The 27,324-nt window shown below is 31.2% G+C and overlaps 1 protein-coding gene across 1 annotated transcript; it reads left to right on the top strand.

Moving 5' to 3' along the window:
* LOC148622403 (structural maintenance of chromosomes protein 3-like) lies at window positions 1-27,108 on the top strand. The gene is made up of 32 exons (XM_088572296.1): window positions 1-113; window positions 4,251-4,326; window positions 5,006-5,044; window positions 5,385-5,524; window positions 6,801-6,880; window positions 7,186-7,264; window positions 7,469-7,586; window positions 8,025-8,139; window positions 8,423-8,483; window positions 9,536-9,616; window positions 9,934-10,098; window positions 10,630-10,751; window positions 11,222-11,366; window positions 11,586-11,654; window positions 11,871-11,974; window positions 13,159-13,258; window positions 15,130-15,290; window positions 16,046-16,187; window positions 16,507-16,657; window positions 17,154-17,373; window positions 18,727-18,808; window positions 20,698-20,889; window positions 21,240-21,423; window positions 22,055-22,125; window positions 22,468-22,557; window positions 23,286-23,372; window positions 23,767-23,910; window positions 24,279-24,347; window positions 24,781-24,870; window positions 25,546-25,798; window positions 26,091-26,197; window positions 26,511-27,108. The coding sequence occupies exons 1-32, from the start codon at window positions 99-101 to the stop codon at window positions 26,580-26,582; spliced, it is 3,624 nt and encodes a 1,207-aa protein (XP_088428422.1). The 5' UTR covers window positions 1-98; the 3' UTR covers window positions 26,583-27,108.
* The last annotated feature ends 216 nt before the right edge of the window (window positions 27,109-27,324 follow it).

The raw sequence follows: 27,324 nt of genomic DNA, 5'->3' as shown, positions 1-27,324 counted from the left end.
AGCGACAGTAATTTTGCCGCCATTTGCAATTTTGTAAACAAAGCGGCCGCGAAGCTCCAAACGATAATTTATGTGTGAATATGATAAATTGATTCACGATGTACATTAAACAGGTAAAGCATCACAGTTTTTTAAAGGTTTGATGAGGCATTGTTTTAGATTACCGTAAAACTGTTCAGAAGAATGTCAACGATCCTATGACTTACACTTAGCCAGACTATGGATAACTGGCCAAAAAAAACCGTTTATTAGACTCCCCTGATCAGTGCTCGATAACAAAAACTTCGATTTGTGTTGTTCATTAATAAAAGCGTTACTGTTTCTTCATGTTAGTGTTTTTCCTTCCATCATATTCCAAAGTAAAAGTCCAATATTTAACAAAAATGTCAGGAGAATGATTGGGAGTGGGCTTTGTGGCAGACGATAAATTTGAAAATAAATATTGATATTTTGATATAGTCTCAAGAAAGGTCAGTCTTTGACTAACAGTTAAATAATGTAACTGAAAAACAGTTCTGTTGAAGGAGAAAGTTCCCCACCAGTACCGCACATACATAGCTTCTCTTCCTTCCCCTTTCCACACATGCAAGTCGTTCATGTTCTCCAAATTTATACAGTAAAACCAGTCAGACGCTGGTAGAATGCATTGAAACTTTTTAATATTATTTTCAATGTTGTAATGTCTGTCACCAATGTGATACACATGTAAGTGTTGAATAAACAAACAGTGTCTTGATATGCTGTGTGCATGTTTGTTGATACAAACAACTCACATTTTCCCATTTTGAGCTAAAACTATGGCTTCACAGGTTAATTGTCGTCTGAACATTTATTGATGCAGATTGTTGTTTACCAATTTATCTACAATTTCAAGCAATGATTGGACAATATGTTTATTGAGGGACAGAAAGGGGCAAAATGAAAAGAAATTGTGGGAAGAACAATTCTTTCTATTTGTTGATGAGTTCAATTTATTATTTTCAAAATATTGTTAACTTGATGGTACAAACTAAATTAAAATAATAATAATAAGCATAATCCAATTTTAACATAATATACAGGCAACTCGCCTTCAGATGATACCAAAAGCGAAGTGAAGTCACCCTCTCATTTACAGACATCGCCCATGATCAGGACTGTACTCTGTCTTTTAGCGGTATTTTGATCAGAGTTATCTCTCTTCTGATAACAATTTGAATGAAAATGGCACCCGTTCGAAAAAATAAATTGTGAAAATTTTCGAAATCTATCAGATTATCGGATACAAGGAAATATTTTAATCAGCTTTTTGTTTCAAATGTTTAAGACAGGATATGTAATGAACGTTCTTCACTTCAGCTTACGATAACTCATATTTTACCGTTCACATTTCATTACGAAACATGCAAATTTGTCTTGCGGGTTCTGTTGAGTTAAATTTATCTCAATTGATAATTCTGTAGAAAACCAGAAGTGTTTCTTTTTTTCTTCATGTTTCATAACAACAGTTAATTTTGCATTTTGACGGAACATTTCTTAAGCTTGAGACGAGTTCATACCGACCGCTACAATATGTGTCAAGATTGTTTTTTCAGTAATAAATTTATAAAATGATTATTGATACTCTTGGTCAACTTAAAATGAGACTGGATATTTTGAACAAGAAATCATTATGGATTAAGTGAGATCAGGAAATAACCGAACAAAATAAAATTCCAACAGAATATCACTGCCTGAAATTTTCTATTCCAGTGCAGCTAAAAAAGACAAAATCATTAGGACAATGCAATGCAAGAAGCTTTGCTTTGCTCAATCATGTATTAATTTTGCTGTAATAAATTTGGTAAGGGGTAGAGGTAAAGATTAGAAATTCAATTTCATGAATATATGATACAATCATTTTTTCAGCAGGCTGATTTCATTTTGTCCAAAATATTTAGTTACTTACATGTACATATGTACCTTAAAGAAAAAGTAACATTTATCTCAATAAAAGAAACTGAATATAAGAAAATGCTTGCTTATATTGTGTGCATGTAAGTAACATATAACAAATGTGGCTTTAAAAGCATTAGTAAATGGTGCGCATACACAGTCACTTTTCTCCGTTCATCCCTACTTCTCCCTATTGTCTTTCTGAAAGAAAAGTCACTTCTTCCTGTTTTTCTCAAGTATCTGCCGGTAGCTGCACCAACTCCCTTCACATAGCCCTACATAAATGTATACTCTAAAATTATTTTTAGCTTAGCACCAATGATACAACACATTACACAAAAGTCTGTGATGTGTAAAGCTATGCAAAGCCCAGGGAAAGCTCTACCAATTAACCCCACTTCCATTTAACAAATTAAAGGATTAAAAATGATAGTGGTCAGGAAATTACTCTTAATTGGCAATCAAGTTAAGCCTGATAGGTGATTGTAGGTCATAAACATGTCCGCGTGGTTCACATGATTGGTAAGGGCTAAGGCAAAAGATCGACCTGAAAGAAAAGTTTGTAAATTTTTGTTACTTTTCAAAGTTTGTGAAAAAAACAGGTGTTTTTGAATGTTGGATGAATAAATAGGGAACATATGGTAGCAGTTTTTAAAAAGTCATACAGTCTGTAGTAGTTCTGATCAAATAACATAGAAAAATTTGAAACATTTTGTCTAGGCGGTATTTTTCACAATTTGTAAATCTTCAGTAGATCATGATGTATTGTTTTGCTGGGACGAAAGTTTCTAAGGTGTCAGTATGATGATATTTGATACCTGTGTTCTCCCCAGGATTTTTGGATAGTGCTGTATTCAACACGTGTGACATGACAGTAATAGGTCTGGTGTCGGAACGTGCCACTTTGTATTTAATGTATTAATTAAAACTTGATCTGTGTATTCAAAATGTACATTGCTTAAATAGTATGTTTTTATGAATTATTCATGGGTAAACAAATATTTTACCATTTTTCTTCAATTGCAGTAATTATAAGTTTTATACCATTATTTTTTCCGTTTTACACATGTATATTTAACACATAAATTAAAAAGATATTCTATCAAATTATGCTTAGTAATTCTTCATAAACATTTCCTCTAATTCATACATGTACACTCAAGGTTCTTCATTGGAAATTACAATTTTTTATTTGTTTTGGGCCTCAATGGATCATTTGAATGTGATATTCATTTGATTAAAAGCATTCTCTATTCAACTTTTTTTCTTGTCTTTGTAACTTTCAATATATTTATAGATTTAGAATGATCTAATCAGGTACATGTAAGATTACTCTGGTCTTAAAATTCGTGTTGCCAAAAATTTTCAGGAAGTCCAATATTCTTGTTATATGAAGTTGACACACAATCTGTTTTGCTTTGTTTTGTTTTTTGTTTTTTAATTATTAATGTCACAATTATGATTGGCTTCAGACACCTGTGCGATCATGCGGTTATCAATTGACCATAGCATGTTTATTACTGGCAGTTTCAAGAGCTTATTACCACGTAGGATGCCGTAAATTACCTTGGGGCACACACGTTTCTTGTCGTAATTGATTTTTAATCCTCGTAAAACTTTATAGCACAGCACTGATAGCAAGATAGCACAGTACTGAGGTCAATAGCGCAGTGCTATAACTCGATAGTGCTGTAAAGTGCTGCACTTTAAGGGCCTGGGGAGGACACTGTAAATAATTTCTATGTATCTTAGAATGAGCAAAGCATGCTTATTTTGTAACTAAATTAAAGATTGTTGATGCAAATGACAGCATAAATTACAAGAAGATAATAATTGTCTTTCTTATCTTAAATGAGCAATGCTTTGATTTGGAGAAATGAGTTACAGCTTTATTTTTCCCAAAGCTGCTTAGGTTTTTCAGTGGAATAGTAGAGAAGATATAAACCTACATGTGCACATCCAACTTTTCCAGAATTTTTTGAACAGACAGTATTCATTTCTTTTAATTAGAAAAAAACATTTTTTTTTTACTTTGAGGATATGTTTAATTTTCACCATAAGGGCAGTCACTTTTAGTTACTACCAGGACTTTTTTCTTTTTTCGTTGGTATATTATGATACATTTAGCGTTGTGAAGATAATGTAGCTTCATCTTGCTTGCTTTAGATTCATGAAACAGGTGAAACCTGAAATACTTCTAAACAAACAGTTCATACTCCCAATTAGTCTCACTCATTAAAACATACAAACATAGATGAAGAGCAATGACTGATAAAATATGCAGTTGTAAGCCAAAATTACAAAGATACTACTGGTTTTAATTTGGTTATTTGTAGGTCATCATCCAAGGATTTAGAAGTTACAGAGACCAGACAGTAGTTGAACCATTCAGCTCTAAACACAATGTCATTGGTAGGTAATATAGTCCTTTTTCATATTCTTGACTTGGACATCGTTTTTAAATTTTAAGCGAAGGGAAGTAACTTTCAGACCTGATAGATTTGTTTACTGTCCCATTGGAGCGAGAGTAAGTACTTTGATATTTTTAAATTACTCATGTCAAACCATTAGCTACAAATCAAAGTGGAAATAATTTAAGTTTCCAAGAAAAATGTTTACTGTTCTGCCTGTTCCCAATGAGACTGCCAACCAGGTTGTCGTGTGGCTGTGTGTTACATCCCTTTAAAATACTTGTCAAAATGGCTTGCATAAATTTGAAAAAGGACTATTTCTCTTCACAATGTAGAGTAAAGGTATATGCTATACAGTTTTTTAAAAACTTTTTTGAAAGTTTTTATTGTTCTTTTATAACAAGTGCTTCTTTAGTAAACAATTTTACTTTGTATTTTCATAATATACTTATTATTGATGTGCATTGTTAAAAATGAACATCTTTTACCATGTAGAGAGTTTTATGTCTAGAACCATCTACATGACATACATATACATATTTAGTGGTAAATCACAATTAAATCTGCAGGGATTCAAAGTGGTGCATCCATACATATCTTGATTCAGAACACAAAAGAAAAAGAGTGAAAGTGAATATTAAACTTCTTCGTTGTAAATAATTCCAACACCTTTATTTTAGTTGGCAGAAATGGATCGGGAAAAAGTAACTTCTTTTATGGTAAGTAATTTAAAAAATGTAAATGTAGCTTCATGTAACATATACATGTACTCATGTAATATACCCTTGCCTTTCTATTAGACAAATGACTTTTTGTTAAAAGAAATCAAATCTACTATGCACTGATTATTTAATTAAGCATGTGTGGCAACTGTCTTAGCATTAGTTATATTTGATTTTTATTGTGATATTTTGGTCTAATTTGTGCTGTTCAGAAAAGGGAGAGATTTAATTAAATTTAAGAAAATCTTAAAAATTACCGCTGATCTACATATGCATTGATTAAAGAAGAATTTAAAATATTTTTGTTTTGATTTATCATTGATCTTCTCTCTGACAGCGATCCAGTTCGTACTGTCAGATGAGTTCAGTCACTTGAGACCAGAACAGAGACAAGCTTTACTCCATGAAGGCACAGGACCAAGGGTTATTTCTGCCTTTGTGGAAATCATATTTGACAATTCTGACAACAGAATTCCAGTAAGTATTATGAAAATGTTAACTTCAGGGTTCTCGGGGACCTGAGTTACCAGGTTCCTGACCCTCAAAATTCATTGGGGACCCTTGAAAATCACAAAGGGGAGTCCAGGGAACTAGTGAAAATTCACAATCTAATTGCCTAAATCTACACTAGTAATACGATTACTTAACATAAAGTTGGTTTGATTGTTAATTTTTCCAACTTTAATACGAGCCGTCGGCACAATGAAACAGCGGCTCAGACGATTAGCATGTGGTATTAACGATTGGCAAATATAACATGTGAAAAGATAATCAGAGAATCTTAAAATAAATATTTATTGATGATTAATACTTCCTAACTGCCCAGTATTGAGTTAAAATTAATTGAAGTCCATTTGATGACAAGGCACACATTGGAGACATCGTATACAATGTGTGCATTTATATTTCTAAAAATAGATAGTTATGAGCGAGGTTCGTGAAGGGTTATTTTTTATATTAGTGAAAATATCGGTCAGCATCCATTAAAGATTGAAATCGTTTAACACAACTAATCATTGAAATAAGAATATATATAGGGTATAATTGAAACGTACTTTAGAAATGTCTCAGGGAAACTCAAAGCTTTTTTCAGCGGTCGAAAACAGCCGGCTGAAGACAACTTAACAAGGTCGCCGTATCGTCCTTGTTTGGACAATGCAGAGGAAAAATTTAGTTCTTGTACAGTCAGTACACCAAAGAAAATTAAATATTTCATATGCAGTGGCTGAAAATGTTTCTGTGGTTGGAGAAATTTGAAGTAGGTGAACAAAAACTTGTTATCTGTACATGGTGCAAAGACGCTAAAAAAATCTGTACGCTACCGTTGGCAGTACAAACTTACAACATAAAACCTTCACTTTTCTTTAGACCCTCTGAATTCCTTACAGGACTTGTCATTTTTGTGGCAAGGGAGTCCCTGGACTTGCAATTTTTTGGGAGGAGTGAGAACCCTGACTTTATTATATTAAACAAAATAGTACATACATTTGAGATCTGTTTTTAAAAGTCAGATTGTACATAAGCAAGCACCGACTTGTACTTTCTGGAAATATTTTGTTTTATATTTTAGAGTAAATTTCAGTCCAGAATATGATTTTAAGCTTGATGGTGTTTTTTTTTTTGTTTTTTGTTTTTTTTGAATAAATCAGATCTGCTATTTGAAGAAACTGTCAACACTAACTCTTAACATTGAAATTTTTATTTTGAAAAACAATAATAAAGTAAAAAAAGGTAAAATTACTTATTATTGTAGATAGAGAAAGAAGAAGTTGTGTTACGTCGTGTAATAGGGTCAAAGAAAGATCAATATTTTCTGGACAAAAAGATGGTAACGTAAGTGAATTAAGAAAAGATAGTATTATAATTGCTTCTTAAATTCTTTTATATTTATCTTTGACAAGTTTCAGATTCTAGTTCTACTAAACTGTTTTTTTTTAGCCTTAGAGGAATCATTTGTCTATGTCTGTAACATAGACATACATGTAGAATGAAGGCATGAAAACTGTAACATAGACATACATGTAGAATTATGGCATGAAGACTGTAACATAGAAGTACATGTAGAATGAAGCATAAATGTTGTGTAGTGTCCAATGTATCTGGGATATAGAACCTAAATCTGCTGTTTTCTTTTGTAGGAAAGGGGATGTTATGAACCTACTAGAGAGTGCTGGATTTTCTAGAAGTAATCCTTACTATATTGTAAAACAAGGAAAGGTATGACATTAGAACAAGCTTTTTTGGGGGGGTAGGAAAGCTTTGGATTGATTTTTTTATGTTGAAAAAATTCTGTCACAGTATGATTTTAAGCATATGTCTACATAGTAATACATGTATGTAAGCCAGTTTTCCACAATTCATGTTATAAATTGATATTTACACCAAATTCATATGCATTTAGTGTCCATCTGTCAATTATAGATAAATCAGATGGCAACAGCTCCAGATTCTCAGAGACTAAAACTACTACGTGAAGTAGCTGGTACTAAAGTATATGATGAGAGAAAAGAAGAAAGTAAAGTCATTCTCAGGGAGACTGGTATGTTTATCTTGCATGGGTTTATTGTGTATGAATAAGATCAATTTATATGAAGTAAAAGAAAATCATCAGGATAAAGTTGTTAAGAATGGATAAAAACGGTCATGAAAATGTAAGATCTGTTTTCAATCATCAAATTTTTTACTGGTATTTAGACGTGCAGTGCAGCTTGTAAATATTTTGATTCGTAAGAAATTTAATAAGTAAATAAAATGCAAAGAAATTCAAGAAAAAATATTTCTGATTATCAAAGACTTTTATTGAGTTACTTGTTTTACTGAAGTGATGTAAATCAAAATACCTGTGTCGTGACCTGTACAGCAACACTTCATTACAACATGGTATTCAGTATGTATATTAAATCAAAAACGCAGATATGTATTGACAATTTAAATTTTTTGTTGTATTTTTCCTATTTCTTAATTTGATATTTGGCAGAGGGTAAGCGAGAGAAGATTAATGATCTATTAAAGTACATAGAAGAAAGATTAGCAACACTAGAAGAGGAGAAAGAAGAACTGAAAGAATACCAAAAATGGGATAAAATGAGAAGGTAATATTTCGTATACTTATTTGTAATGAAGAATATTGTGGGGTAAAAAAAAACTTTTTAGTATTGAAATGTTTGGCAAATGGGAGTTTAATCCCTTTAATACTATAAACTTGAATTTATATACATATATCTATATGACATCCCCAAGTATTTGAATGAATGACTAAAGGCATTAAATCCATTCTACTGATCAAAAAGTCATGTCCTTAAGTTACATGCATGCGTTTGACAAAAGCTAAAATTGGAAGATGAAGGCTTATTTCTGTGCTTTCTTGTTTTTCAGATCCTTAGAGTACACAATCCACGACCATGAATTAAGAGATACTAGAAAGAAACTAGATGAAGTATGCTAATTGGTAAAATTGTACAGTCAAACATACCCTGAAGGTTGACTTTTTTCTGTATAGTTTTGCAGTAATTTTGTTTTGTTTTGTTTGTTTAAAGGTCATTTTTCATTTGTCTTTGATATTCAGGTGTATTAATATGACATTTTGAATTAAATTTCATCATTTCTATTACTCAGATTTAGGTGTCTCCTTGAAAACTTATGATGATATTATTTTTCAATATTAGAAAGTAGGTCTATTTCATGTTAAAAGTAATCTAATTTTTTTAATCTACTTATATAGACGTAAAGATCGCCTATGTAATTTTTTGTACCTATAAAATTTGAAAACATAATTTTCAACTTAGGATTTTACTTTGCTACTGTTATGATAACAATAGGTATTGTTTACACAGGCAGTGCTTGCCTTTAGCCACTAGCCCAAAGCCCAGGGCTTGTAAAAATTGATTCAGGCTAGTGAAAGGATGTGTAAATCTCTTGTTTCGGGCTAGTTGACCTGTTCTTCAGCCTATTTTAAAAATGCCAACAACCTGTACTTAAAATGTATTAATTAACAAGCCTGCTTATTTTTGCTAGTGACCACATTTGCAGGTATGAATTTAAGCACTTTTAAAATATGATTAACGTTATATCAATTTTCTAACCACCATGAAAATAATGAAAATTAGTTCTCCAGGAAAATTAATACTTTTGCTGCTATTTTCCTGATTAATAAAATTAAGTGATTACAGATGCATGTTCAAACATATTTTTTAAAAATATTTCTGACAGTTTTTTTTTTGTATCTTTTCATCAAGAAACACTATAGATACATAAATTTAATGGTGGGTATTTACTCGAGTAAATTTAGATCAGAATTTAGATTGATTGTCAAAAAGCTTGTAGCTGTAATAACAATTGCAGATTACAAAACTAAAACTTAGCATTCAAATTTTGAACTATAGTCCATTATTTCATGTATGTCAATTATGGCTGAAATGCAAAATTGTTTGGAGGTTGAATAAAACAGGATACTTACCCTTCAAAACTCAATTGGAACATTTTTTTCAGCTTCAAGACAAAAGAGAAAACAGTGGCTCTCACACACAAAAAATAAGAGACATGCAACACTCAGCTACAGATAGAGTTAAGGTAATGTTAATGTTTTATGATGATAATATTTGCAGGATTCCCTATGGTATTTAGTTGATGTATAAAATTCTGAAGTATTGTCAATAGTTTTTTCCCAAGTTATTAAAATTAAACTCTTATGAAGGATGATATATGAAGCAATTAGTAGCCATTGTTACTCTGAAGAAAGAATGGATTCATTGAAAAGACAATCAGCTTATTCAATAGCACTCGGGAAGTGTTGATAGTTCTATTAAAAGTTTGAAGTGATAAGAAACTTTCAGATTTGTGATATGGTTTTTTAAAATGAAAATTTTTTTTTCTACTTTTGTTTACAGGCTATAAATAAAGATTTAAGAGAATTGAAATCAAAGATGCAAGGAATTCATGATGAAAAAGAACAGATGACTGGGGAGACACAAGATTTGACCAAGAAAAAAGCAAAGTTAGAACTAAATATTAAAGATATCCAAGATGAATTAGAAGGTGACCAGTCAGCAAGGGTATGTTAATATAGTAATGATTTCACACAAAGTAAACATTTTATGTAATACATACATAACATAAGTTGTAAGTTACAGCAGTCAGTTTGATTTATTTGAAATTTTTGAAACTGGGCATAGAACTGTTATGTAACACTGATCCAGCGAGAGGACATCATCATCTAAATGACTTGTTTGAGCTTTCGAACATTTTGTCAAAAATATTGATTATGTTGAGTATTTTGAATATCTGCGGTTGAGAAAGCATTTTAACATACTAAAAGTTATTAAAGGGGTTTAAAAGAAAATAAGATTATGGATAATTTTTCATGTTCTTTTGTGTTTCTCTGTTTTGGCATCATAGTAGAATATTTTGTAATTTTAATTTATTACTATTGATATTGTCCATTACATACTGCATATTTTATTCATATCTCAATCAAACAGCTTTGATAAATGTGTATCCAAAGATAATAAAATCCAAAGTCACATGTTCAACAATTTAACCTGGATTTGTATGAATGTTCTTATTCCTTTTTTTTTTTTTTTCAGAAAAAAGCTGAGGAAGAATTGAAGAAGGTGACAGATAAAATAGCTAAGACACAAAAACAGCTTGAAGATATCACACCAAAATATGATGAACAACAAAGAAAAGAAGAAGAGTGTACCAGGCAGTAAGTCAAGAAAGATATTTGGAAATATTAGATTTACAAGTATTTTGTCCCTCCAACCTTTCGCAAACTGAGTTCGGGTGCATGGAAAATCAACCTGACTGTTTCCCCGTTCATTTCATATGTAACTTGTGGATTAGAGATTTGAAAATTAAGTGTAATACATAAATGTGATTTTTTTGGTGAATGAAGTTACAATGTAGGAAGTAGGAAGGGGAGATAATTTGACTTAAGATTTTATGTTTAGAGTAGTAGTGGCTTGAGGGACATCCTAATTGTGAGCTTGCTTAATTTGTTTTTGATTGTGAAGGGACTTTGCAGTTATTTTTTGCAGTCTCTTATGACGATTTTAGCAACGTTTTCAAATTGTATAAGGTTAATTAAATATATATATATTGAGAGTTCAGTTTTCATTTTCTTGTTCAATATTGTAAATGAAAAATTGTCAAATAATAACAAATTTATTACACTAGGCTATCAATGGCTGAACAGAGGAGAAAAGAACTGTATGCCAAACAGGGGAGAGGGAACCAGTTTACATCCCGTGATGACAGAGATGTTTGGATAAAGAAAGAGTTGAAATCTTTAAACCGAGCAATCAGAGACAAAGAAGAACAGGTTTACACCTTTACTTTTGTCTGACACATATGATGGTTACATTTAGCTTTTTCCTGATAAATTGCTTTGTTGAACAGAAGAAAATCAGTTCAAGTGGATACTTACTGAAAAAATTTAAAGTGGTATAATTGTATAACCTATTGTTATTTCAAACTTTTTTCTTGTCTGTGTACATGAACTGTATGTTTCATGAGTATTGTCATATTTTTTATTTGACAGATTAGGAGATTGAGAGAGGATCTGGTGAATGATGATAAAAGAGCAGAACATTTAAGAACACAGATTCAGGTAAATAGATTATTGTTTTCAAGCCACTTAATTATTCAACTCATTAAATTATGTTCTATTAAAAGAATTATAAATATTTGAGATTTGAGAAACTAATTTAAATATCATGTTATGTTAATGTACTGCCAGATATTTTCAAAGTGATGGTTCAAGATATCTATTCACCAGCTGTGAGAAGAAATATACCTTACAGAAACACCTTTTTTTCATTTTCAGGAAGTATCGAGTAAAATTGATCAGAATAAAGACATAATTGGGCAAAATGACAAAAACAATATTGAGATGAAACGTGAGAGAGATGCATTGATGAATGAAAGGAAGTAAGTGACGTTACCTTCAAATTATTGCTAGCTTGCACTGCACTAGATATTTGGGCTGCAGCATATTTGCATTTCTGAACAAAAATTTGTTTTGGTAAATCTGTACACTTGTTTTACAATTAGGTGTTTACACTCCTGTTAGCAAAATATGGCTGTAGTAAAATACAATTATGGCAGCTCAGTGCATGCAATATTATGTTTTATGGAACATTTAAAAGAGACATTGACCAAGGCCAATGGCCGAGGTCAGTATCTGTTAAGTGCATGCACCAAACTGACATAATTGTTTTATTACATTTCTCAATAGAAATTTTAAGAATTTCCCACTGAGTGAGTTTCTCTTCATCATTATTTATAAAAAAAAAATGTTTGGTATACATTTGATTTGATCGAGTCGGGTATAACCATTTTTTGTGTGTATTTGTATTTGGATGCACATTTTTAAAGTGAGGAAATTTAGACAACTACATATTAGATATATTTGACCAATTGATATTCACTCTGATAAGTTTGCTAATATAAAAATAGACAATGTGGTATGATTGCCAATGGAAAGTCATCCACCGAAAGCCAAGCAATGAACAATTAAACTTCCTAACACTTTTATCTTGAATGTTAACAGCTGATGTCAGCCTTGCAATATCACTTGTAATCTAAACTTCAAGTGTGCAATATCACAAAATATGGGCATGTCAGAAAAACATTGCTTAAATGGAAACTATAAAATACAAAATGAAAAAACATGTTATGTGAAGGAAGGAAACATGCATATATGTAGAATACTGTATAAAGAAATATTAAGCAAAGTTTAAAATTCATAATTGCATTCTCATCTTAACTAAAGTTATCTTGACAATTAATGTCCTAGACCTATTCCTTCACTCTTATGAGGCTGACTTTATAGCTGATCTGATCAGAAAGTAAGAATATCGTTCGGCTAGATCCTTCAATCTCAGTTTCCGCTATATAGATGACATATATTATCTTTAAACAATCCTGAATTCGGGGATTTGATCCATCGCATCTACCTAAAAGAACTTGATGTAAAGGATACTACAGACACTGTGAAGTCAGCCTCATATCTTGACCTACACTTAGAAATCGATGGTAGAGGTAAACTATTGACAAAACTTTACGACATACCTTAAGATAAATATTTCAAACCTTGTTTATTTTTCTTTTAGTGCTTTATGGCGACAAGAAAATATTTTGCAACAAGAGATATCAGGAACTAGGGAAGAACTAAGTAAAAAGGAACAAGGGCTGAGATCCATGACTGGAAAGGTAGACAACTCTTGTTACGACACTTAAAAAAAAAAAGAAAAAGATTAGTAATTTCAGTAATGGATGGGTTTTTATATTGGAAAAAAAACAAAAACTGAAACATATCAATAAGTTTAATTTGTAAGTAGTCGTAGTGATATTCTGACAAAAAAATTAGGAGTGTTGTGAAAAAAACTTTAAAGCACAATTATTCAATCACTACTGTCAGTCTGTGCCAAATTGTCAGAGGATCTGTCTGTCATTCGGTCAGACAGGCTGATTTGTTATGTCTGTTCAAAATATTTTTTGTCGGACTGAAAATTGTTTACTATAATTGTAAAAGTGGGCAATGTATTGACATTCACCATTTACATTTGTTGTTTTAATTTGACCATATAATTTGACCAAATAATAAAGGCTTTATCATGTTTCCTTACTTTTACTTTGTTAATTTGTTCTTGTGAAATGTTGAGAAAGTTTGAATAAAATAGCATTTTTTTTATTGAACTTTCATTCTTGGGCTAAAGAAAAAACTGCATTCCAGTGTAAGAATAAATGTTTCCATATTCCTATCCCACCAAAACTCAATCCTAATGCCTATCGAAATGAGTTGCATTTCTTTAATTAGATAAACTGGAAGAATAAGTGTCCATATTCCTATCCCAGCCATTACTGACTTTCCGATTGGGACGATTTTCCTCCTATCTCTTCTTCCTTTGGCTGTGTTCAACCTCTGTTATCGGACTTTTTAAAGACTTTCCAGGGATTGCTCCTTCCATGATTTTGAGTTAAATATTGGTCTAAAACCGGAAATGAAAATGGTATTTAATCGTAATCGCGCATGCCCAAAAAAAAACAATCCCGGAACCAATCATGGGACTCGTCGGACATTTGGTCTGGAAAAAGATTGTAGTTGGTCTGTCTGACAACAATTTTACCTGTCAGGAGTGCGGACTGACGACATTTTGGAAAGACTGTAATGTTAAAATTTAGTGATGTTAAGTTTAGAAAGAAATAGCACTTGTTATTCTACTTCCCTCTGTGAAAAGCTGGATGGTTATATATAGTCGAACTTCACTCGCTTGAACTCGAATGGCTAAGTACCAAAATTTTCTCCTATATAATCAATATAAATAACTATGGATTTCTCGAACTTCGATTTCTCGAACTTCGATTTCTCGAACACTCGAACTGACTAGTCAGTCCGTTTGGTAGTAAATCTTAGAGAATAACCATCACTAACTCGAACTCGTCAGCCATTTTGTCAGCTTGGATAATAAAAGGTGTGAAAAACTGAAACCCTATCATTAGTCAGTGTCATTTTAGTTAATTACAGGTAATACTTAAGTCATCACAAATTAGGTAGTTTTGATCTGAACATAGTACTGATTAAAGTTAAAGAATGTTCTGAAGTCAGTATGATGAAAGCATGAAAGAAAATCAGATAAAAATAAATTTTTGACCAAGGAACTCGAACTCTGAATGTTTTTAAAAGCGAACACAGCATTTTTAATGTCCACAAATCAACATAATCTTCCGAAGGTGAATGAAAAGGATCCATGAACTAACACAACTTCATAAGAAGTAAGCAGTGTGTAACGATAAAGTTGAACTTGGACCGGCAATGAAAAAAATCCGGAAATATTCGAACTTCAATTTCTCGAACTCCCGATAACTCGAACACATTTCAATGGTCCCTTGGAGTTCGAGCTACAGAGGTTTGACTGTAGATGATACTGTCTGTCTCCAGTTTCTATCTGGAACTCTTTGAAAATTATTGAATAGAAATCAGTAAAATTTCAATTTTGTTGTTTTTACTGAGTATTGAAATCTTATATTTATTACTGGTAAATCAGAACTAACTTTGTTTTAATTTTAAATTTAATTATCAGGGTATTTTGAATGGCATAGACAGTGTGAAAAAAGTACTCCAGTCATTTACAGACCAAGGAAAATATGCTGATGTAGTCCAGGGTTATAAAGGCATCCTTATAGAAAATTTAGACACAGAGAAGACATTTTTTACTTGTGTTGAAGTTACTGCTGGAAACAGGTATTCCTAATGCATAAATTTGAAAACCAGAAATAAACAAAAAAAAATATTTAAATGAAACCATTTTCTTTTACCATGATTAAAATTTGTTGCCATTGACCATAAGAAGATTTTGCAAACAGTAATTATTGTTTATCATGCACATACCAGGAATTAGGTTCATCATTAATTGACTGTGTTGATTCTGTGAATCAGGATCAGGACAAAAATAACGGGAAATAGGAATCCTAGAACACTGTTACTAGCAGCTTTTCATATTTCATTGATGAAATTTCAAATGATTCTGGTAATAAGAAATATAATTCAAATATAAAATTAGTACACCCTTGAAAAAAATACAAAAAAATAAAAAAAAAAAAAAAAAATATTTTTACTTTAACATTATGCTTGTTATAAGTACAGGAGTTTTTGTCTTAGTGGCTTTTTTCCTTGGACGGGCTTTTATCCAGGGGGTTTTTGTCTGGGGGGCTTATGTTCTAAACCTTCTATCCTATTTTGAGGAACAAGCAGTAAGTAATAATTTTTCCTTTGAAAGGAATTTCATCATAGTTTCAATTACCACTTGCATGCATTTTATTCACAATTGAGAAGTATAAGCATCTTTAGGTAATGAGAAGTTTTATATATATTAGGATATTACAAGATGTGAATCTTGTTTTTGATTTATATCAAAAGAAGCTAGCTAGCTATATCATCGATCCTGACTACTTCATATCATTAGATTAACTACATTTATTTATTTTACACTTTTGTAGGCTGTTTCATCATGTAGTAGACACTGATAAAACCGGTACAAAGATTTTAACAGAAATGAACCGAATGAGATTACCAGGGGAGGTAACTTTTATGCCTCTAAACAGACTGGATGCCAGAGATACAAATTATCCAGATACCAATGTAAGTATAAGGGTAAAATGTCAATGTTGAAATAATAAACACATATCAAAGTAAGAACAAGGCAAATGTTGATGCACCTAATTTATTTGCAGAACTTTTTAATGCTTAGAAATGAAAGTACTTGACATGTAATTTTTTTACGGAGAATTTTAAGCAATACTATTTTAATAAAATCTTCCTTCACCATCCTGGATCTGGTTTATTAAGTACTATTGTTGTGTAAGGATTGTTTCTTATGTGCATTGAATTAATATTTCTATAACACATGTTAAGAGGTATAAGAGAAGATGTTACATTAAGCATCTCCTTCTTTTTGTAGGATGCTATTCCAATGATCTCCAAATTGAAATACGATGAAGCATATTCTCGTGCCATAAAACATGTGTTTGGTAAGACTTTGATCTGTCGGAACATGGAAACTGCTACACAAATTGCTAGAACACAAAACCTGGATTGTATCACATTGGAAGGTATGTTAATATATACCACAAAAGTGTTTTTTTTACTTGTGTATAGGACAAAAGATTTTCTTCTGAACAGAAGCTTTGAAGACCAACACAGATGGCTTAAAACCTTCGCACTCACATGTCCACACAAAGGTTAAAAAAGATCGTTCATGATAATTCAGGTGTTAATAATACAGACGCATTTATTTAAAATTTGAATTTCAGTTTGATATTTTACTTTTTACTTGGGGCGTTAAACCCCAACAAACAAACAAACACTTATCTACATGTAGTAACTATTAAGCAATTTTTTGGCCTAAATTGCACCATTTGTCCCACCATCTTGTTTATTTATACCATAACTTAAGAACACTACCAGTATCTTTTATAAATGTATATTTTAATTATAGGAAGTTATTTTGTTATGTAGTGAAGTTGATTATTTTTCACTTATGTACAGCTATAAGTTATATTTTGCTTTCATGAGGTGAATTGCTGTAACTATGAGTGTGTTTTATAGGTGACCAGGTCAGTAGAAGAGGTGCTTTAACTGGTGGTTTCTATGATACAAGAAGATCACGACTTGATTTACAGAAAAGTAAACTTGAACTCTCTGAAAAATTAGTATCTCAGGAAAATGAATATGCTGATCATAAAACAAAATTAGAAACATTAGAAGCCAAGATGAACAATATTGTTAGTGAAATGCAGAAAACGGAAACCAGGAATAGTAAAAACAAGTAAGTGTTACCTAACATTACTGTGAAAAGAAACTGATTCAGTCAAAAGGAGGGGGTATGAAAATGTAAAAGAATCTGGAGATCTACTGTAGTTTTTTGTCCACTGATTTTTTGTCCCCTGCGACATGTAGTGAGGGGACATAGAAATGTTGGCATCCATCTGTCCGTCTGGGTTTTCCGCATTTTTTTTTGTAATGCTCCTTCCAATAAGCTTGTTTTTGGTATATAGCCTCATAAAAAAGAGTTACAGATTAAGTTCGTCTATGGTTATGGTTGAATGATTTTTACAGAGGTTACGGCCCTTGAACTTAGAAAATTTCAGTGAATTTAAAGTTACCATACTTTTTTTGTAATGTTTTACCAATTTATTTTATCTTTTATATGTAGTCTTACTATGAGAAGTACCAGATTAATTTCTGGTTGAATGATTTTTACAGAAGTTATGGCCCTTGAACTTAGAAAATTTCGGTGGATTTAAAGTTAAAGTTCATGTTTTTTTTTTGTAATGCTTTTACCAATTTATGTAATAAATTAATTTTTTTGTATAACAGAATGTTACAAAAACATCATTTATTCAGTGTTATTGTAACATTACATTGACACTGATAAAGAAGGCAATTTGTTAGTTGAAATGTATCTTTTTTATGCCGAGGACATTTAAACACTGTTCTTTTATTAAAGTAATTTTTTAGTCTGGTGGATTAAATTAATAACAGTAGAGTTATGAAGGAAATAGAGTAACAGTTTTTATTGCAATACACATATTGATCTTAATTCTGTCTAAATGTTTCTCAGTTTGCACTATTTAATCATTTACCTTTGCTGTTGTACGTTTTCCTAATTTTACAAATTCCAACAGTTATTTTTGAGTGAAGGGTTTACGCAAGTGTGACATGCTTACCTTGGGGCATTTGCATCTTTAATCTAGCATAATAAGTATCTAAGTGTGTTGGACTGAGTACAGAGCAGGGTCAGTTTAATTGATAAAACATTCTCATCCTCAAAAGTATGAAATGACTGCCTTAGAATGTAAAACCACAATCCTCAAATGTAATTATTTTAATGTCTGTCCATTTTTTCTACCATGCATTTGTTTTTTTGTCAGTCTGAATCTTTCACACTTTTGGTTCCCATATGATAACGAAAGAACCCAACCAAATATTTGGAAAGTGCAGGTATACTGGTGTTATGATGTGTATTACACTTACTGTTATCACTTCATTTTACTTTTGAAATTTTAAATTTTGGTATTTCTGATAAACTCTCTTTCTAGTTTATTACTGCTATTCATTTAAAATAATACCTTGAATTTGATCTAGTGAATCTTTCATGATCATTTCCATTTATTTTCAGGGATACATTTGATAAGATGAGAGCAGATTTGAGATTAATGACAGAAGAGTTGAATTCCATAGAAAAATCTAAGTCACCAAAGGTATGTTTATTAATAGTGAATTTGTAGCAAATAATCAAATTATTCATTTTAACTTTTTAATTTCTTTTTATTTATGTGTACCCTCCCCACACAAAGTTTTTTTTTTGGGGGGGTGGGGGGGGGCGGTTAGGGGTATATAGGATTCACCCCGCCTGTCTTTCTGTCTGTCCACATTTCTTGTAAGCACAACTCCTAAACCACTCAGTGGATTTTGATGAAATTTCATAGGAAGGTTAGGTATCATATGTAGATGTGCATGAAGGAATATGATTACTGTCAGAGGATTCTAAAGGGAGATACCATATTTTGGTGTGTTTAATTACATAGAAATCATTTCCAGAGCATGGGGGTGCGTATTATGCATTAATATATAAAATTTGGCTATGAAATAAAAGACTTTCGTAAGAGGAAAGAGATGGCGTGATGTAAACAAATAAACCGGAAATGAAATGTTTCTGAAAAAAATTTTATCTAATCATCAAATTCATCTTTTAGTATAGAATTTTAAATGATATTGTCTTCAAATCATCTTGAAATGTCTTAATAATATGTTTCAGGCATTGATTGTACAATATTTCTTTCTTATTAAACATGGTTAGAGATTAAAATGAGACAAGTAAAAACCAAGAAGTAACAAAGTCCTTTTTTGTCAAACCCTCCTTATTGAATGCTTTTGCAGCTGAAAATGATTATTTTGAAACTTATGTAGATTATTTCTGAGAATTTTCTTTATTAAAAGTATGTTTTAAAATGAAAAATCAGGAAATTTGAGTTACAACCAAAACCAGAACTGTCTGATTTTCTCAACTTTTGATTTTGTTTTGTAAGCTATATCATACATCCTGTGTCAATTTTATCATCCTTAGAAATTAAAATTATCCAATTTATGTAGCTACTGATCTTTACATTATGTTTAAGTGTCAATGAAAGTTTCTTCTTCACATTTATTTAGGAAATACCAAATAGAGGTAAAGAAATTGATCAAGTGTAAAATATCAATCTTTTGTCTTTCAAAATTCTACTGCAGTCTATTCAAAAAATCTTTTTTTTCTGCGTTTGACCTTTAAAATTACATTGTGCGCCACACATAAATGCGTATTATACATACACGAAAATACGGTAATCCAAATTAAGGATTTTGAGTGGAAATCCTCCTAAACAGCCAAAGGGATTTTGATAAAATTTTATAGGAAGGTTGGGTATCATATGAAGTAGTGCGGTGTAGTAATATTATTACTGTCATAGGACTCCAAAGGCAGATAATCCAAATTGAGGGTTTTACATGTTAAGACCTCATAAGTGCAACTCCTCCTTAATGGCTCAAGGCATTATGAAGAAATTTTATAGAAAGGTTGGGTATTATATGATGTTATGCCTTAAGGAATATGATTTTTGTCGGAGGACTCCTAAGGGAGATAATCCAAATTAAAGTTTTCACATTTTAAAACCTTGTAAGGGCTACTCCTCCTTAATTGCTCGAGGGATCTTGATAAAATTTTATAAAAATGTTTCCTATCATATGTAGATGTACATGAAGGAATATAATTACTGTGGGATGACAACAGAAAGAGATAATCCAATAAGCGTTTTACATCTAAGTCCATTTGAAGCTTTGAATGTTTTCTTTGTGAGCTTGCTCACAGTATTTCTAGTTATTCTTATATTTAGGTAATCAAGAAAGAAATTTGTGAAATTAAAAATTTGTTAAGGATTGTAAATATAAAATCAGCAAACTGCATATTTGATGGTTCAACTTCATGTCTACCCTGATTTCTGTTTATACAGTCCTGCTTGTGTCTTAAAAGTTAAGAATCATTTATCATACCCCTGATACTATTTTACACTTTTTTCTTCTATAAGAAGTTTTGTTTGGTTCACATTTTAATTAGGAAAAAAGTGTAGCTAGTTTACAATCAAGTTTAGAAGCCATGCAGGGCTCAGCAGCATCATTGAATGAGGAATTGGGATCTGACTTGCTGTCTCAGTTAAGTGTTGAAGACCAACATGAAGTAGATAAATTAAACGACCAAATTAAACAGCTGACTCAGCAAAACAAAGAAGCATTGACTGAGAGAATTAGGGTAAGTTAACTCAAACTTTACAAAACGTTGCAAGAAATTCAATGTATTTGACACGTCCTTTTTATCTTTAAAGAAGGATGATCATTAAAATAAATTAAACAAATACAAAAATTATAACAAATTTAAATAAAAAACTAAAATATAGCCAAATACTCCAAATTTTAAGCTTTAATAACTGGTATATGGTTGAGAGAAAACAAACCAAATTGCATTTGATACCCTTCGAAATTTCTTTACTCTTTACATGTTTAAATTCCTTATAATTTTACCAAGAACACTTATACCTTATTAAAGTTTTATTACTACTGTATTTTGAGTTTGAATTATTGTAACATTATCTCCCTTTGCAGCTTGAAGGAGACAAAAACAAGTTAGAAAATTTGCTTTTTAACAACTTAAATAAAAAGAGAGACAGACTAATGAATGACTTACAGGAAGTCTCTGTTGAAGACAGAAAATCCAAATTGGAAGGACTGAATGTGGAATTACAGACAGTTGATAGTAGAATATCAGATATCAGACAACAGTCCAAAGGTTAGTACTCACATGCTACAGTTTGAGGTGAAATTTTGTTCCTCACTGCAGCATTACAGAATGACTATCTTTTGTGAATGTACTAAAATACGATAATTCTGAGAGTTAAACAAAACATCACTAATGTACAGAGGAATGAATTGAAAAAAGTTTAACTGAAATAATTTAAACCCAGTTTTATTTTTGGTTTAAACACATTAAGTCACCTTGGAGCTTGCATTTTTTCCCAAAGTATAGAGTGGATAAATAAAAATTCATGGTGACAGAAGTTATGTTATTCCACTGAGATTGGCACCCAGATTTTGTTGTTTGGTTTGAAGCCGTAGCTATTAAAATTTTCACAAGATTGGGAGTTACGGTTTCTAAGATGCTTCTACATTTCAAGCTCCAAGCAATGGTTATTATGTTTTTCACTGTCTCAATATATTAAATGTACGGATTTCCAGTTTAGTGAAAAATGTACACCAAAGTCTGAGTTTTGAAAGCTATTTTGTAAGCATAAATAATAAAATCAACTACTTAGTAGAGATGTAATTTGCCTTTGATATCTGAATGTTGCATTAATAGAAAAAGATGCACAGTTTTCATTAACATGAATAGTTGTGTACTAAACACATGTTTTGACTTTCAGAACTGGATGGTCAGCTTGAGAAAATGAACAGGGAACAAAAATCTCTGCAGAATAATGTAGAACACTGGAAGGTAGGTCAAGTTCATTGTCAAAGGAGTTTTTAATTTTAAAGCATAGTTAAATTGGGAAAAGTAGCAAGGGATTTACATACCTGAGTATAATGTTTTGGGGGCAGCTGCAGCCTGCCCTGCAGTGTGAGTTTCCTCGCCGCTCATTGAAGACCCAAGGTTGTCCTTGAGTTGACATTTTTAATCACAGTGGGGTTGTCTCTTTGACATATTCACCATATCCATTCTCATGATATTGTAATAGGGTCATAGTAAAAACTTTTTATGTTTATGTATGTGTTTATTCTGCGCTATTATGCAAGAAGTAAATTCTTAGATATATATTCTGCCATTGTTATACTATAGGCTCAAGAGAAAGAATTCCAAGACAAGATTAATGATGATGCAAAAGAATTAGATAAAATGACCAACAAACAAAGTCTGCTTCTGAAAAAAGTGAGTAATTATAGTCCAGTTTCTCTGACAGTCAATTGGAGTCTAACAAAAGGGAGAACTGGTTTTAATCATATCTTGTATAATTAAGGACTGAACCTTATGATAATAACGTCTGTATGTACTTTCATTCAAATGCACCGTAACATACAATAATAATTTTGGTATAAACTAAATTTTTGACAAGGAAGGCATTCCCACTTGTATGCCTAAATATCTAAATAGCTATCGGAGCCGAGTTGTGAAGTCACTAATTATGATTTATGCAATATGCACCGAAAACAGTTTAATTGAACCACAACTATTGGAACTAAGTTGGCAGTTTTTGCAAAGTACATTGTAATTTATTTTAGTTTGTGTCTGTAACCGTCTCAAATATCGAGTTAAAATTTGCAATAGACCTGATGGTCATGAAATTGTATGATTAAGTGATTATAGTAATCGGTCTTTCCAACAGTTGTATTGTCAACAGGTTAACAGTTATCGTTTACACTGATCTGAATACATTTCTTCAATACGTTCCATTGCAAACTTTGATTATTTAATTAAAAAAAAAACAAAAAAAAAAACATTGAAAATGATGTTGTAAATTGTTATCTTTGTACCCCAAAAAATGAATTGAGAGGCATTTGAGAACCACCCTCTGTCTATGTGCTTGTTAGTCTGTCCATTGGAAGTATCTTTTTGTGATCATGCTCAGTCATTTAAGTTATATCTCTTTTGTTTCACAGAAAGATGAATGTATGAAGAAGATTAGGGAACTTGGATCCTTGCCAAGTGATGCTTTTGAAAAATACCAAAATCTTAGCTCTAAACAGGTAGGGTAGTGCAACTTTAATTTATGAATTATTAATTATAATTACTCAATTGGCATATATATTGCATCATTTTCTGCTTAATTTAACCATTAAGTTTTAACCACATGTAGTCAATATATTAAGTAAATCAAATCCTCTAATTAGAAATGCTATGAACCATTTAAAGTGTGCAAAAATATTTGTACCCATACAATATATACTTAACTAAAATGAATGTCTGTCCTATTGATTTGAATTAAGTCAGTTTTTACTATGCCATCATTGAGGCTGCATTGAAAAATCTCCAATTGAAATATTTAAACATTTCATAGGTGTTGGTTACATAATCTTATTTACTGCAAAATATTTTAGAAACAAACTTTTGATGAATATGTCCATGATTTTTATTTTACAGCTATTTAAAAAGTTGGAACAGTGCAATACAGAATTAAAAAGATATAGTCATGTGAACAAAAAAGCTTTGGATCAATTTGTGAATTTCTCTGATCAGAAAGAAAAATTAATAAAAAGAAAAGAAGAATTAGATAGTGCTCATCAGGTAAGTAAAGAGCTATACCAGTGTTAATTAGATAGTGCTTGTCAGGTGAGTAAAGAGCTATGCCAGTGTTGCTAAGTTGTTTCCAAGTAGATTAAACTTATCGTCATGAAACTTGGTACATATGTGCATTATTATATAAAGGCATTCTTATCTTAGGTAAGATTTATGGAAGAAAGATAATGCTCTAGCACTCTAAATATACAGAACATTTTATGCATTGCCATTTGGATTCAAATCCTTGTCTTGAATTTCAAACATTTTGAATTTGACCATTTTATGTGAATTTTTCAGTGATTATATATAAGAATAAGAATATAACAAGTATGATAATATTAATTACATTTTTATGTTATTACATTCTCTTGTAGTCCATCTTAGATCTGATGAATGCTCTAGATCACAGAAAATATGAAGCTATCCAGCTTACATTTAAACAGGTATGATAACATTTAATGAAACATTTTATCTGTGAGTTATGCAGTAGGATATATGCATTTTAATGTGATACAAAATGATTTATCTTCATATTGATAAATTTCAGTAAGAAGTAGACTGGAGAAATCAAATTTTGTTCAAAACAATATCGTACTAGATGTTTTATAATCTTGTTAATCTTGTCTTCAATGGTCAGGCAAAGTTGAACATGATATGCACCATGCACATTGTATACATTGTCTTAATGTGATATACTCGTATGCTAAACATCAAAAGGCTATTTTATAATACAAGATTTTGTTATGGATGGATGGACAGACAGATTTTTAAAGTGTGGCCAATATAACAGGTAATAGAAAAAATTACATCATTATAAGACATTGTAACTGTTTCTTTTGCTGTCAACTTATCTTTTATAATAACTTTTGTTGATAGGTTTCAAAGTATTTCAGTGAAATCTTCAAAAAGTTAGCTCCCCAGGGTCATGCAGTGTTAGTGATGAAGAAAGGAGATCTCGACCAAAATGTAAGCGATGAAACCTGTAGAAAGTGTATACCCCTATACCCCACACATATACATGTTTATTTTTGTTTATTGTTTGTAGTTTATTGATTTTTTATTCTTCCAATATGAACTAGTACACATATTTCACTGAAATAATTATAAGCTACCTTATTTACTTTTGACGGAAATTATATGTTTATATGTCCATCCTATACTTGCCAAAATAGATTTTTATTAGAATTTTTGGTACATTGTTTCTTTTATTGAAAACAGCTTGCTTTCAAATTTTATTATTTTTCTGGTTTTTTGTTACTGAGTAATGGGATATAACTCATTGAAAAAAGAAATGACAAGCATATTGTTTGGTTTTGTGCACCAGTTTCTAACTTGCATGTCCTGTGTCAAGTAAGCTCACTTGGAACATGTGTCTTGTTTTATTGTTCGAGTACTCTTTATACCTGTGAAAAGTTTTAAGAATATAATGGAATATAACTCCTTTAAAGTGTTATACACTTTTGAAAAATTTTATTATGATTAAAAAGTGATTATTGGTAGATATTCATCTATTAATTAACAACAGAAGTTGAGTAAGTTTTAGAATACTCGTAGATTGGTAATTATGACTATTAACACATTAATGAACACAAACGCTCTTCATTCTTTCCATTAAGATGTCTAAAAATAAATTATTTGTAGGGAGAAGATGAAGAGGGATCTTCACAGTCACAAGAGGTGCCATTAGTAGAGCAGTTTACAGGCGTGGGTATTAAGGTATCTTTTACTGGTAACAAAGCTGAGATGAGAGACATGCAGCAGCTCTCTGGAGGACAGAAATCTCTCGTAGCTCTAACACTGATCTTTGCCATCCAGAAGTGTGATCCTGCTCCATTCTACCTGTTTGATGAAATTGACCAGGCTTTAGATTCTATACATAGAAAAGCTGTGGCAGGTATGTAGTCATATACTTTATATGGCAAGTCTTAACCATTTAAGTGTAGATATATATACTACTCTACCATTTAGGTTTGGCAAATGAAGTTTTGTGGAACTTAGAGTTTTTTTAGCTTGTTTTAACAATAGAAGGCCTTGTGTTCAAAGCTGCTTTGAGGGATTCTTTTGATATTTCATTTATTTAATCTACCACAGTGAGGGACATATGGTTTTACTTCAGTAGCTGTCTTGTTAAGCTTTGTATGCATGATTATCCTATTATTTTAGATAAAAAATATTTACATTTTCAGATATGATAAATGAACTATCAGTTGATGCCCAATTTATCACCACCACATTTCGACCAGAGCTTCTAGAACATGCAGATAAATTCTATGGTGTTAAATTCAGAAACAAGGTTTGTATGGAATTTGTTTTTGAGCAATTTAAAACTTACTAGCTGAACTAAAAATTCATGCCATGAGCTTAATAATTATTTTTTGTTTAACTAGCAAGCTAAAAACCATAAAAATGACTAACTTGAGCAACAATGCATTGTTCTATTTTCCATTTCTAATTATAATTCATCTCAATACAATGCTTATATAACAGACTAGGAGGGGCAGTTTGATTCAGTGTAGGTTCTTTGTGCATTTGAAAAAAAATTCTTTTACTCTGAAAAAATAGAGTGGAGTTTTGAATCATTGTATTTATTTACTTTTCTTTATTAGGTAAGTCATGTTGAATGTGTTTCAAGAGAGGAGGCAGAGGACTTTGTGGAAGATGACACTACTCATGGTTGAGCAATAACTTGTATGAAAGATAACTGCTAATCACTGCCCTTACTACTACAACAACAAGGAAAGGAATCTTAATGTATGTTGGGAAGTTGACAAGTTTGTGTTCTTCAAGTAAATAACTATTAATGGTTACATAATTGTTAAAACCATTACTGCAGAAAAAAAAACAATATGGGTTCAATGTCTTCAGTGTCTAGGTGCTTAAGTTATTGTTTCTCTGGATACATGTGGGATTGCCTTGTACGTATTTACATTGTAGCTTATGCTGCTCAGACTAAAACTTAAATTACTTGGTCAATATGACATTGATGTAGAATTCTATAATTAACTGCTATAATAGATTATGAATATTATTAAAGTTCTATTTAAATGTTGTATATTATTCTAGAAGCATTGTAAATTTCATTCTTTTCATTCATTGTTTTAAATGTTGTAAGATAGTTTCTTGTAAAAGTTCATTTTATCAATCATAGTTCATTATAAATGTGCAAAACATTATATATCAATTAAATGGTTTATAAATCTTGCACTCTCTTTCTTACTTTAAGATTATTTATTTTGCTTTGCTACATGGCATGATATGTTTGCTTTATAAAGAAAGGAGGTCTGTAAAAGAGTAATCAAGGGAACCAAGGTTATAGCGGTAATCAAAAGAATGTAATCCAGGGACAAAGACCAGACATGGAAAACAGACATACACAACAATGAACATAAAGTAACTAAAATCATACATACAAAGTAACAA

The sequence above is a fragment of the Perna viridis genome, chromosome 3 (assembly GCF_037379345.1).
Source record: "Perna viridis isolate PV_CMFRI_1.1 ecotype Kerala chromosome 3, ASM3737934v1, whole genome shotgun sequence".
Lineage (NCBI taxonomy): Eukaryota > Metazoa > Mollusca > Bivalvia > Mytilida > Mytilidae > Perna > Perna viridis.
Note: the sequence above shows the minus strand (reverse complement) of the source record. Positions and strands in the feature narration are given on the sequence as shown.